The 13,909-nt window shown below is 37.4% G+C and overlaps 1 protein-coding gene across 2 annotated transcripts in view; it reads right to left on the bottom strand.

The window, feature by feature from the left end:
- Positions 1-13,909, bottom strand: part of Grin3a (glutamate ionotropic receptor NMDA type subunit 3A) — a 171,269-nt gene that overhangs the window by 94,925 nt on the left and 62,435 nt on the right. For both annotated transcript variants that reach the window (XM_076843235.1, XM_076843236.1), the window contains exon 3: positions 11,386-12,433. In XM_076843235.1, coding sequence (XP_076699350.1) covers positions 11,386-12,433 — 1,048 coding nt within the window. The remainder of the gene's footprint in view (positions 1-11,385; positions 12,434-13,909) is intronic.

The raw sequence follows: 13,909 nt of genomic DNA, 5'->3' as shown, positions 1-13,909 counted from the left end.
TGAACAACGCTAAGCAACCCTGTGCAGGGTTCTGAGGACCCAGTGGTAAGCACAGCAAAGTGGGACAATTAACAAAAATATAACACGACAATCACTGATTGTGTTAAATCCTATGAAAGGAATAATCTGTGTGGGAATGAAAATTTGCATCCAAAAATATCCATGGACAGTATAAGTGTGTGTATTATGTAAACATTCCATGGTGATGCAACTCATAGGGGAACTCATCATTTCATCTGGATTTCAAAGACTGAATCGTGGCAGCAAACATTGCAATTGTGACTATTTCTGTTGCCGTGGATGTGTGTGATGTCTGAATTGTTCCCATTCCCACTTGGTTTATTAAGTGCTTTCTCATTACATAGGAATAGAGGAACACTGGAGAAATATTTATTTTTTTAATATATTAATTATATTATTCTATTCACTGTGTAGTTTACAGTAAATATTTATTGTGTTTTCCACTGTAGAAATACACTAATATTTCTTTTAATTACATTACCCAGATATCAGTGCTCTGATAGCTTATGTATATTATATCATATACATTGTGTTGTATTTCCTTCTAATCATTTCTCTCTACAACATGCACCTAGATATGTATATTACACAATTGGAAATGTGCATGGTTTTGTATCCTGACTTTTCACTTAACACTATATTTTGACTTTTTTACATCTTTAAAGACTCTTCAAAAATCATCTCCACTGGCTGGATTTTTATTGCATATAAGAATATTATAATTTATTAATTGTGCTATATGTTAAACACTTATATGGTTTCCAGGTTTTTGTTATTTTGACTAAGGCTGCAGTGAATACTTGTAGTAAAATGTTGCATTCATACTAAATTATTTTGTTTGCACAGATTCCTAGAAATGGAAGCCAAGGGTGAAAGGGCATGCACCCTTTTAATGCTCTTGATAGCAAATGACCAGGTAGATTTATGAACACAACCATAAACTTACTCTCCAACGGTGTTGTTTACTGGTGTTTGTCTTATTGTGTATCTACCATGAATGAGCACTATCCATAAAAATTTCTAATTTGATAGGTAAAAATATAATCTCATTACTGTCTTAATCAGTTATTTAATTACAAGTAAGATTTAAATTTTAAAAATATTTATTGTTTGATTTTCTTTCCTGAGTTACTATTATTTATTCACTTGATTTAACATTACTGTACTATCTATCTATCTATCTATCTATCTATCTATCTATCTATACACACACACACACACACATACATACACACACACACACACACACCTTGCTTCATTCTCAAAAAGATTTAAAGATCACAAACAATACAAGACCTTATAAATTAAAATAGAATAACCTAAGAAAAAGAAATAACAGGAAACCAGGAATCATGCTTAAAATGCACACCACAGTAACAATAAATCTGCTATTAGTGGACAAGAAAATAATCTCTAACCTCCATTCTAGAACTTAGCTCAAAAGGGGAATCTTTCCATTTACTCAGTTCACCTTGACACTGTGTGTGTGTGGGGGGGGTGAGAATTGGTATAAATATAATATTGATATTCTATCCGATAAGACTTTTAATTTTGATATATAATATCCGATAAGACTTTTAATTTTGGTAGTATTATTTTGTGTCCTCTATGTATCAGATACTGTGCAAGGTGCTTTACTTTGGGTTATAATTTGGATCTTAAATGTACCCCAAAGGCCCAGGTGTTGAAGGCTTAGTTTCTAGCCCATGGTACTACTGGGAGGTGATGGAACCTTTAGGAGGTGGGACCTCATGGGAGGAAGTTACACTTGAAAGGGATTTTGGGAACTCAGCTGCTGTTTCTCTCCTTGCTTTCTGGCCACCATGAGGTGAGAAGCCCTACTTTACCACATGTTCCCCACCATGATGATCTGCTTCACCAAGCCAAGCAACTATGGACGAAAACACTGAGTCAAAATAAACCTTCTTTTCTTTAAGTTGTTTATGTCAGGTGTTTTATCACAGTGACAGAAAGCTGACTGACACACACAGGTTATTTTATTTAGTCTCTATAACACTTAATAAGGAGAGGTATTGTATTTGTTAGTACTAGTATCTGATATGTGAAAAGTGTCCAAGGAACATTATCTTTTCTGTTTCTGCTCATATTAAGTATTTCAATATCTACAGATGAACCAAACTGAGACTTTTAAAAGAAGATTAACATTTATGTATATTTTTATCAGTATATCTTTATTTAAGATTTGGCAATAACTAAACAAAAACTCAAAAGAATCTCTTTGGGGTTTTGATTGGATTTTCTTTAAATCTATAGACTAACCAAGGAAACTTTGATGGCTTAGCATATTGAATCTTTCAATTTGGTAATATGGCAGTTTATTTTATCCAACCATCTTTTTATTTCTCACTACATGATTTTTTTTTCTCTTAATCTAATACTTATACAGGGGGCTGGGGCTGTAGCTCAGTGGTAGAGTGCTTGCCCAGCATGTGTGAGCCACTGGGTTGGATTCTCAGCACCGCATATAAATTAATAAAATGAAAGTCCATCAACATAATATTTTAAAAAATATTAAAAAAATACATATACAGGACACTTCCATAGTCTGCTATGAATTTTTCTTGTTAGAGTAAATGAGATGTTTTACTTGTTCTATTTTCTATTTGCAAGTATGCAACGCTTGTGGGAAGCGCAGTTATTCCCTGACAATGGCATTTCTTGGCATTTTTTTTTTCTTTTAAAAATGTGTGGTACTCAAAATCCTCTCACCTGTTACTTTTCCTCATTTCATTTGTCTTGTCTTGGCTTTCCAGCCAGTCTTGTAGATGGTGATGGAGTGGACTCAGGACTTCTGTACACGCTACCCTTCACCCTAACATGCATTTCCCTAGAATCCTCCTCAAATCCCCCGTAGCTCACTGACCTCCTGCAGGGGCTTCTCCTAGTCTCCATTCAGATCACGTCTCCTGCAAGGCTCTTAGCTTACGCTGTGGTATTTCCCTCCACAGTAACTTTACTATGGTTTAAATCCTTAGTTGATTTGTGTGCTCCCTTGATTAAGTGTCTTCCTTTCCCATTAAATTCCACTTTGCAAGGATGGTGTCTATTTTGCTTACTACAAAAATCCCCAGTCACCTAGAGTGGTTTCTGGCATAGAAGCTTCTATTATTGGATGAATGAAAGAAAGAAAGAATGAAGGGATCATTGTACTTGTCTTTTACCTTCTCTCAAGCCCCATTTTCAGCATCTTGTTTGCCTTGGAGTTATGGCATCCCTTACTTCTTCATGGTCAGCTTTTATTATATGAATTTATAGGTTTTATTGGGCAGCCACATGCTGTTATATGAGGATCAATAAAGGTGGTTTTTATTATTTTAGAAGCATTTCCCATATGGCTATGCTAGTGTCTTTTGCTTCAATATTTCTGATTGAAAGTTCACTCTTGTCCTCATATCAGGTTTATTTAATTTTTAATATTTACTTGAATGTTCATCAGGATTGTTGTTATAAAGCAGTACTGTCATTTGCCATACAATGACACTAGCCTTATATTTGCTCTAAGGAACCAACCCCTTCCTTCCTTCTTTCCTTCCTTCCTTCTTTTTTTCATTTCTTCCTTCTCTCTCTCTCTCTATCAGAGACTCAGGGATAAAGGGGACATTTTATGTGAGAAGCTGGAAAAGAAGTACTAGAAAGTCTGTTAAATCAGCAAATAGCTCATTTTGAATCCTCTTGTGCCCTTTCAACTGAGCTAATTTAGTTCTATGAGGGGTTTTATTTTCCAGTGTACTTCATGATGTGTGAAGTGATTTTCTCATCCTGTCTTATATCCCAGCACAGTGGATGCCAATGGCTGGAGGTTTCTAAGAATGCCCAGATCTATATCTTAGACCATAAACCCACACGGAGGTCTCACTAGATCAAAATAATGCTGTAGATTCTGTTTACCTATCAATCATCCTAAAATGCTGAAACGAAATGACTTTGAATGATAGGCGATGGATGCTTGATTCCATCTGTCTATTTTCTGCATCACCTATAGTGAACAGTGCTAGTTTATTTTGGGGAAATATCCAAATAAGCTCTATTAAATATATCACTCATAAATTACTGCTCTCTTGGTCTCATGCTTCAAGAGCCCACCAGTTTGCATGGAACTTGCTTTCCAGAGGAGTAGATGGGAGGCTGCAAGAAGCTTAACATATTACTTTTAACATAAAAAAAAAATTATTCTGGAAAAAAGACTTAAAGAAAGATAGAATCATCTCTTGAATTTCATGTGCATAGTGGGCCAGTCCCTGTCCTGTGGGGTTATCTGTAGGAGCAGCCAGCAGCAAGATTATCTTTTCTCTCTGACCACATATCAGGGAAAAAATTTCCAGCCTGTATAGGCTGCTGCAACATTCAGTGAATCATAAATCGATCTCTCTTACACAGCCATTGCTTTTAATTTCATTTCTGATTCAAAGTAGTTGGTTGAAGCCAATCCCAAAACAGTGATAAAATATTCACCCTCTTAATTCTTAACAGTTTTATTAATCGTGTTAAATGGATAGCTTGCATGCTAAATAATTATGATCAAGAGGAAACATGGAGCCATTAAATTTATTGTTAGTTATTTGAAATCAGGCTTATAGACACTTCTGCTGCCAGGACTCAATTTGCAGACGAACCTATGTAAATAAAGATCATCACAAATCTTGCTTTTCGAGTTAACAGATTTTTGTTCAAACACATAAATTTCCCATAGAAATATTTTATAATTATAAGACTAGTTTTTTTTAAAGCAAAACCATAGCTAGAATTTTGGGCTAGAACCAGAAACTACATAAAAGTAAGAGAAAGCTGTTATTAAACTAATTTAAAGTATTATATGGAAAGAAAAGTAGTTTAAGGAGAGTATATGAAACTCTTGGGAGTCCCTTTCTCAGATTTAGGGTGGGTGCTTAAATAGACTATAAGAGCTAATGGCATCAATTCCTTGGAGCATATTTTTTTCTTTATTTTTTTGATCAAATATATTTTAAAACTGATATATAAAATCATAAATTGTACATATACAGGGGTACCATGTGATATTTTGATACAATATATGTTGTGTAATGTTCAAATCAGGGTAAACATTTCTGTCTCCTCAAACATGTATTGTTTCTTTTGGGTGAAACACCCAAAATCATTTCTATATATATATTTGAAATATATTTGAAATATATTGTACATAATTGTTATTTATAGGTGCCCTACTGTGCAACAGCACACCAGAACTTACTCTGGTGTAACCAGAACTTGGTTCCCATTGATCAACCTGAACACCTTTCTCAATCAAATGCTTCTAGAGAATTCTGCAGGTTGTCCTTCTCAAAGGTCTGGAGTACACAAAATATAATAGAGAGAATGAAAGGGAGTATCCCAACATAATTAAAAGAGAGCTACAGGAGAAGGGATGGAGGCAGGTATTCAAGGGCATTAATGTGAACACACAGGAACTTCTCTCTGAGGTAAAGGAACTGGATTGTGAATAAGGAAAACAGGAAGAAAAAGGCAACATGGTATAAGGGAGCCACCCTGCCATCTAGCAGATGACAGGGATGAAGGGTGTGAAGAGAAATGAGGCAGACAGTGCCACGGAGGTGGAATAATCTCCAGAGTGTGACCAATATTTCATATAACAAGTCGTTTCTGGTTCAGATTGGGAGGATTTTCAGCTTACAGCAGAAAAACAAATGTCCCCAAAGAATCACAAGAGATCTGTGACTTCTATGTAAATAAGTTCTCTTTCATCAGAACTAACATGCTGTGAAGTGAATTCGAAGAATGAGATGGGAATTTTAAACAATTCCAGAAAATAATCAAATCACATAAATCTAGTTTTATGAGACACCACACACACACACACACACACACACACACACACACACACACACTTACTAATTCTCCTGGTTTGAACTGGGCACTGATCCATCCTCGTCTTCTCTTACAACCACGGGTAAGAAGTTAAGTACAGCAAGGAAGGATAATACCAACCTTCTTAAAAAGTCAGTATTCAATCTACTGAGTGGCACTGAAGGGTCCATGTGACTTCACTATGGGGCACTTTCTCTCTTTCTCTTGCATCTCATCTCCCCAGAGTTCTTACCCTCCAGCACCTGGTGTGTTAGTCACCTTTCCCTCACTGTGAGAAAAAAACCTGACAAGAGAAACTGAAGAGGAGAAAAGTTTACTTTGGACTCATGGTTTCAGAGATTCAGATCATGGTCTGCCAGCCCCATTGCTCTGAGCCCCATCTGAGGTGGGACATCATGGCAGAAAGGCATGGTGGGAAAAAGCTGATCGACACCTGGCAGCCAGGAAACAGGAAAAGAAAAGCATCAGGGACAAATATAAACTCCAAAGGCATGCCCCCAGTGACCTACTTCCTCCAGCACACCCTACCTGCCACTCAGTAGAGTAGTCCTTTCAATAATCCATCAGGTGGTCAAGCCACTAGTTAGGTTACAGCTATCATAAGCTACTAATTTCACCTCTGATCCTTGCTACATTGCCTCCTGAGCTTTTGAAGGACACCTCATATTTAAACAACAAAACTTGGGGACTCCTTATTTATGGTGCTTTCCCTCAAACAGCAATTTTTCTCCCTACTACTTTTATCCCCTGGGGATCTTACACTCTTCAAGGGCTTTAACACAGCTTCTCTTCCCCACTCAGGGTTCCTACTAGCTTCAATCTCACTCCTGAACTCTGGCTCCATATTTCCAAATGCCAACTAGATTTCACCTGAGTATTCAAAATATATTCCCTAGCCTAGAAACTGCTTTGTCTGCCTCCTTGAATAGTATCATCATTTTCTCAGGCACTCAGGACTACATATTGAAAGTGTGACTGTTTGTTGCTTCTCATGCCCTATTATTTGCTAGGTTCTGCTGATGTGATCACAATATTTCTTGCATCCTTCCTTCTTCCTATCAGTGACCATAGCTATAACTTCAACTCTGTTTATTTTGTTTTTCTTTCAGTCTTGTTTGTTTGCTGCTCCCAATCAGTCTTTTTTTTTTTTTTTTTTGGGAGTGGGGGCACTGGGGGTCAAATCCAGGGCCTATAGCATGAGAGGCAAATGCTCTGCCGCTGAACTACATCCTGACTCTAGCAGTCAGGTAAATGGATGCCTTTCTACTGTGCTATTCCATTGTTCTAAAGTGGTGGTGAGGATCTATTATCAGAAGTTCACTTTTCTTCCCTTGACATTCAAGATCCTCTGTTACCTCACCTCAACTTGCTGTTTTCAGACTTGGATCTTATATCTCTCCCCTGCTGTAACACCTGCTGTGGTTTAAATCAGACTCCATCTGAGTTCTTGAAAGTGCTTCATCCTTTCCACCTCCAAGTAGTTCATTATGCTCCTTTGCTTGGAATGTACATTCATCCTCCCCTGATGCATGTGTCTAAATTCTGAGTGTTCTTCGGGAAAAAGCACAACTTTTGCCTTGCTTTCCACTTAGTAAATTAGTTAAATTACTGAGTTGAAGGTGATCTTTCTTAAACTTAGACAGATTTAATCTGTTTCTTAACTTTGGAATGTTTATGATTTCTAAGTTGTTTCTCTTTTTTTAAAATTTATTTTTTATCTTTAGGTGGACACAATATCTTTATTTTATTTTTATGTGGTGCTGAGGATTGAACCCAGTGCCTCACACATGCCAGGCGAGCGCGCTACTACTTGAGCCACAACCCCAGCCCTCCAAGCTGTTTCTCTTTGTGTTTGTCTTTTGACCTTACTTACTTAAGTCAAATTATTTGAGTTTTTTACCTTCAAATTTCTCCACATCACTCAGTGTAAGAAACAGGTAGAACTCTCCTCAATGTAGCATCGATAGGAAAGAAGAAAACCTCATGCTAGTAACTATGATATACTTAAGAATGAGTGATCAGCAGGTATGAAAATTATTTTTATCTCAAGTCTCTGTGGGAGGGTGAGGCTATTATGCAGTTTACATAACATCATGTGTCTGGATGAAAACTGAAAAACGGATACTAAGTATACCAAGTATGGATACCAAAATTTGGTGTAGCCAAATAATATTGGTGCCTTTATGTGAAAACTCTATAAATGAGAGATTTTTTTAAAACATAGAAACAGTACTAGTACAGAAACACACACACACACACACACACACACACACACACAATTTTTCTGAGCCTTCATTGGAAATTCATTCATTATCTCAAACTGAAAATGGTTTAGATTAAGGTGTGTCCCACTTCATCAACCATCATATGACCCAACTATCACATTCCCTGATATTTACCAAAAGCATTGAAGTCAGTGCACCACAGTGATACAAGCACATCCATGTTTATAGTAGCACAATGCATAATAGCCATTAGGATCCAGCCCAGGTGTCTTTCAATAGACATATGGATAGAGAAATATGTGGTCTGTATACACAATGGATTTTTACTCAGCCATGGATAAAATGAAATCATGGTATTTGCTGGTAAATGGATAGTATCTGAGAACATCACACTAAATAAAGGAAGCCAGTCTCAAAAGAATCAAGGGTCAAATATTTTCTCTCATATGTGGAAAATAGAAAGAGAAAAAAAGGAATAAAATGGGGATCTCACGAAAATAGAAGGAAGACCAATAAAGTAGAGAAAGGCAGTTCAGAGGGAGAGAGAAGGGAAGGGGATGGGGAAAGTATGCTGTGTCCATGTATGAATATACCACAATGAGTCTGCTTTCATATATAATTATGATGCATTAATTAAAAAAGTAATAATAGAGGGGAGACCAGTAGAATAGGGAGGGGAGTTATGACGACTGAGATTGATCAAATTATGTTATGTGCATGTAGGAACATGGCATAAAAGATCCCACTATTATGTATAATTGTAACACAACAATGAGAGAGAGAGAGAGAGAGAGAGAGAGAGAGAGAGAGAGAGAGAGAGAAAGAGAGAACTGACCACCTATAATACTAAGCTGACTTTTTCCAGTTTTTCAGACATTTTCATGGGGACTGGGTTAGCTTTCTCAAACTTTCACTTCTTTATTTTGCTGGAGTTGAGGATGGATTAAGTATTCCTTTTGGCTTAAAAACTGTTTTACTATCATGTATTGTTTATCCATCTGATTTCTTTTTAATCCTCAAGAATAGTCACTACTATAAGCCTTTCATGTAACACACCCATGACTTAATTTTGGCAATCCTTGGTTCTAATCAATGAAACTCTAGTTATAATTGTGTTCAACCCTTTATATCAGATAATGTTTGCCCAATGGGAATATATTGTTTTTCTCTAACAGATTGGATTGAATGTTTTCATTTTGAGTTTATAATTTAGATGTCACATTGGCAAGATTCTTGCAGAAAAACTCTGTAACTATCTGGTAAGACTGAATCTTCAAAAGATCTACAGGATTACTGAGGAAAAGGGCAACTATGGGATGCCAACACTGCTGTTGAGTGTGAATGCTGGCTTATCACCAGAATCTCTCTTTGGGGTGGGGTAATGCAATTTTTTATGTTCAAGAATTTATTTATGTTCACTGTATTCTAGTTCATGACATAAAGTCCTGAGTTTTCATTAAGAAGCAACATGATTATTTGCTTAGTTAGTAAGGCATTGTTAGCTCTATTTTTTTTTTTAATAAAGCTTGTGTCACTCATCAGGAGGTTTGCTGTATATATGGGTCAATTTTCTTATGTTCTTTCGGTTGCAAAACAGACTTTACATCCTAATTGAAACTGTCCATGAGAATTCTCTGAAGTTGCCACCAGATCTCTGGTCTATTTCATCAGTTGCTAAAGATAGTTGCAGATGTCCTATTTGTTCATGCTCTATGAAGTTAATTTTAAATGTTTAACAGAAATTTACAGTAAATGATTCAATACCTTGAGATTTGGTGTGACACAAGGTATTTGAAAACATATGATGAGTATTTCACCATTTGAAGGACTCAGCTTAGTTCAAATTGCTTGGAACATGGTGTGTTCTGAGTGAGCCCACTGAACTGGAGCATCTTGCAATCTTTACGAGGTGTGTCATACATAATTTGAATGCACTGCTCAGGATCTGTATTCTGTTCCCCATCAGGACTGCAATATCACCTTGAGACTCATGCCGATGGTCTTAGTCCTTGACAACCTCCTTCTCTTTACTCCTACTGGGTGGGCTAGATTCTCCATACACCCAGTCACTCATAGGGACCTTGTTTTAATCCAGAGAGAGCATAGATATGACTGTCTTTACCTGATTGTCGTCATGCTCTACTTGTTTCACTGCATTCTGTCCCCATGCTCCTTTCTGCCTGTAAGATCAGGTGTCTCTAAGACATAAACATATCTTAGATAGATGCAATTTTCTTGAACACACTTTCCTTGAATGTCCCTGGACATTAATTATAATGTGACTGCTGGAAACCTTCCTTTAGCCCAAAGGGGTCAACTATGATAACCTGCCCTACTCTATTAGAGCACCTTGTCCTTGTTAATTCTGACATCCCAGTTCAGTACTCCTTGTTCAGCATATCTATTGGCATGCTTATGGCAGAATATAAGTTCTCTCAATTTTTTTTAAGCAAAAATGCTTTACTATCTGTTATGGTTTGGATGTGAGGTGTCCCCCAAAAGAGACAACACAAAAAGGTTTAGAAGAAAAATGATTGGATTATGAGAACCTTAACCTAATCAGTGTTTTAATCCCCTGATAGGGATTAACTGAGTGATAACTGAAGGCAGATAGAATGTGGCTGGAGGTGGTGGGTCACTTGGAGTGTTGCTTTGGGGTACATACATTGTATCTGGCAAGTGGAGTTTTTCTGCTTCTAATCATCGTGAGAGCCACTTCCCTCTGCCACATTCTTCCACTATGTTGTTCTGTGTCACCTTTAGCCCCGAGGAATAGAGCCAGCTGCCTATGGACTGAGATCTCTAAAACCATGAGCCCTCAATTAAACTTTTCCTCCTGTACAATTATTCTGGTTTGGTCTTTTAGTCATAGAAGAGAAAAAGCTAACTAAAACATTATCTAAAATATGGATCCTCTTATTTATTTCCATTAAGTCCTGAGAAAAGTATTTAATCAGTTTTGGAGGTTTGCTTGGGTAAAAATACTTTGGAAAACTATTTCCTGATGGATTCTTTCTGTCCAATGGTCAAACAGCACAAGGAGAAGCTGTACTAATAGATGTTTCTGTTAGAAATACTTTCTCAAGAACAATCACCCACTGAAACACCTCACTCTTTTGTTTCATTTAATAAAACAATAAAATATTTTGGATAGTCTCTTTGTTTTCTGAGAGACTATTCTTGCATTAGAGGAAGAAGATATGCATACTATAACATAAGACATAGCATATGGAGTTATAATGGCAAATAACGAAAGAGTAAAAGAAAGTATTACCTTAGGGTCATGTATTCCAGAAAGCTCTTCATAGATCTTCTCACCTACCATGACAGCAGCCAAATTTGCTGTATATGTAGAAAGGCAAAACATACAGAAAATGGCCCAAAGGTTCATTAGAAATCTTCCAGTCCAGCATTTTGGAGGTTTGATGGCTGCTGTTCTACCAAACAAGAGGGCATAACAGACATTCAAGGCTGAAGAGAAGGAGAAGACTTTATTTCTGTTCCGCCCCTTGGGAGTCATACCAAATGGACTTTTCCATTCATACAGAGTGAGAAAGATGGCAGTGATATGCAGAGCCACAAAAATCCCCAGCCACATAGTCCAGTGGAGTGGCCACATGAAGGCTCCAATGGGAGCTGCTGTATCTCGGGTCCTCACTAAAATGCCCAAGCTGGTGGAGAAGAAAGGGCTAGTGAAATCAATCACCTGGCTCCGTGCAGTGTTGATGCTGAAGGAAGTGACTGCCATGTGGGCAGTCCCACTCAAGAGATCACCCACCAGCCCAGTCCAGTGCCCATTTTTCCAAGCTCCATACTTTCCATCCCCAACAATATAGAGGTCAAAGTCAAAGTTCATGTCTTCTGCTAGCTTTTCCAGCAGATCAATGCAATATCCATAGCAACACTTCTTGAATTTGATTGGCACTGTATCATTACTGCTATGGAGGCTACTAAATAGGCCGTCCAATAGGGAGGAGTCATTAGTCATAGGGTCTAGACAGAGTTGGCCAGCAGGGCACAAGCCTTCATCATCTACTTCCCTTGTGAAGACAAATGGGTGTTCAATCAGGGTAACCACCCTTAAGTGTAGCTTACTTGGGTGCTGGAAGTGGGTTTTATGCCTCTGGGCCTGTTCTGGCCAAATTCCATAGTCCATGACAATCTTCCCGCCCTGCCAGCTGCCCAAGCGGGTCCACATTGGCTTTTCCATAGGGTCATGTTGCAGATTCCAGATGAAAAAGTTGTTTTCTGAGCTGATGATGGTGGAACCTTTTACTTTGATGGAACCACTGAGGCCTCTGAACGTGGTGTTGGCTAGAAACCTAGTAAAGAGGAGCAAAGGCAAAAAGTAAAGAAGAGGTGAAGCCAAAGGTAGTAAGCCATGCTTATCTTTGCCTCTCTGTTTTAATAACATCCCCCCCCCCTTTTAAAGGTATTCTCCATACTTTCTTCAGGCATTAATAAGCTAAACTCTGTCTGGGAGAATATTTCTATTTCTCTGAACTAATGAGAGCTTACACTCAGGTTTTAACATCCCAGCCAGATGTTTAAAAATTGGTCTTACTCCAGATCTCTTAATTTTTAGCTAAGTGATGTATTATTGTTTTATGTTATAAACTGTTACTTACTTTAAAAGCTTTTCAAGTTTGGGAGATTCTGAGCATCTTTAACATAAACAATTTATCCATTCACTATATATTTCATTGCAACCAAATCTGCTCAATAAATATTTCTGGTTTTAAAGTGAATTTTAGTAAGTAAGCAAGCATCTACTTTTATAATCACTTTAAAACTGCAAAGGTTATGTTTCAGTGGGGCTGGGATTGTGGCTCAGTGGTAGAGTGCTCGCCTAGCATGCATGAGGCACTGGGTTCAATCCTCAGCACCATATAAAAATAAAAATTAAAGATATTGTGTCCACCTAAAACTAAAAAATAAATATTAAAAAACCCTGCATTCATAACATCAGAAATAGCCAAATCTTGTTACCATGTTTCTCCTTATAGAGTGTTAACAATTAATATATCTTTCCACATGGGGCCAGTTCAGCGCTGTATATTGGATATAATCCATGAAACAAAGAAAAGAATGATAAATAAACTTGCAGTTCTCTGGATAGCTTCAGGCTACCCTCCCTTGTCATTAGAGAAAAACAATTGGCCTTGGCTCTAGGGAGATCTTCTGCCAAAAGTCAAAGAAAGGAAAATTACCAACTAAATGATAAACCCATTCCTAACTCTATGAATTCAGGCACTTTCAGTACATGTTCTGATATAAACTGGACAGGAAAATGCTTGGTCATAGCCTCTGTCTTTCTTGAGCCTGAGAAGATGAGAAATAAGAGGTAACACATAAACTGTGGCATCTCTATACTTGCCTTCAAGGCCTCCTGTCAGAATAATAGCCCCAAACTTTGGCATCAGATTCAACTGCATTTTAATATTGACCCAGCCACCTGCTAGCATTGACCTTGGTCAGTTTACTGAACTGTAGGCTTTAGTTTCATTCTCAGCAAAATGGGGAAAATAATCCTTCCTCCATTGTAAGGGTTGAACATAATGCATATAAAGCACATACTATGCTTTCTAATATGGAACAAATATTCTAGACATGATAGCTATCATTCAATGTCATTCAAGTTTTGTTTTCAATTGAGGCCATCCCCAGGTCTCTTTTTCAAGTCTTTTATTATAATTTTTCTAGTTGGACACACACACACACACACACACACACACACACACACAAATACTGCATTAAGATAAACCCATAGCAGTGACTCAAGACACATTTCAAATTAA

This window comes from Callospermophilus lateralis, chromosome 2 (assembly GCF_048772815.1).
Source record: "Callospermophilus lateralis isolate mCalLat2 chromosome 2, mCalLat2.hap1, whole genome shotgun sequence".
NCBI lineage: Eukaryota > Metazoa > Chordata > Mammalia > Rodentia > Sciuridae > Callospermophilus > Callospermophilus lateralis.
This window is presented reverse-complemented; position numbering and strand designations above follow the sequence as displayed.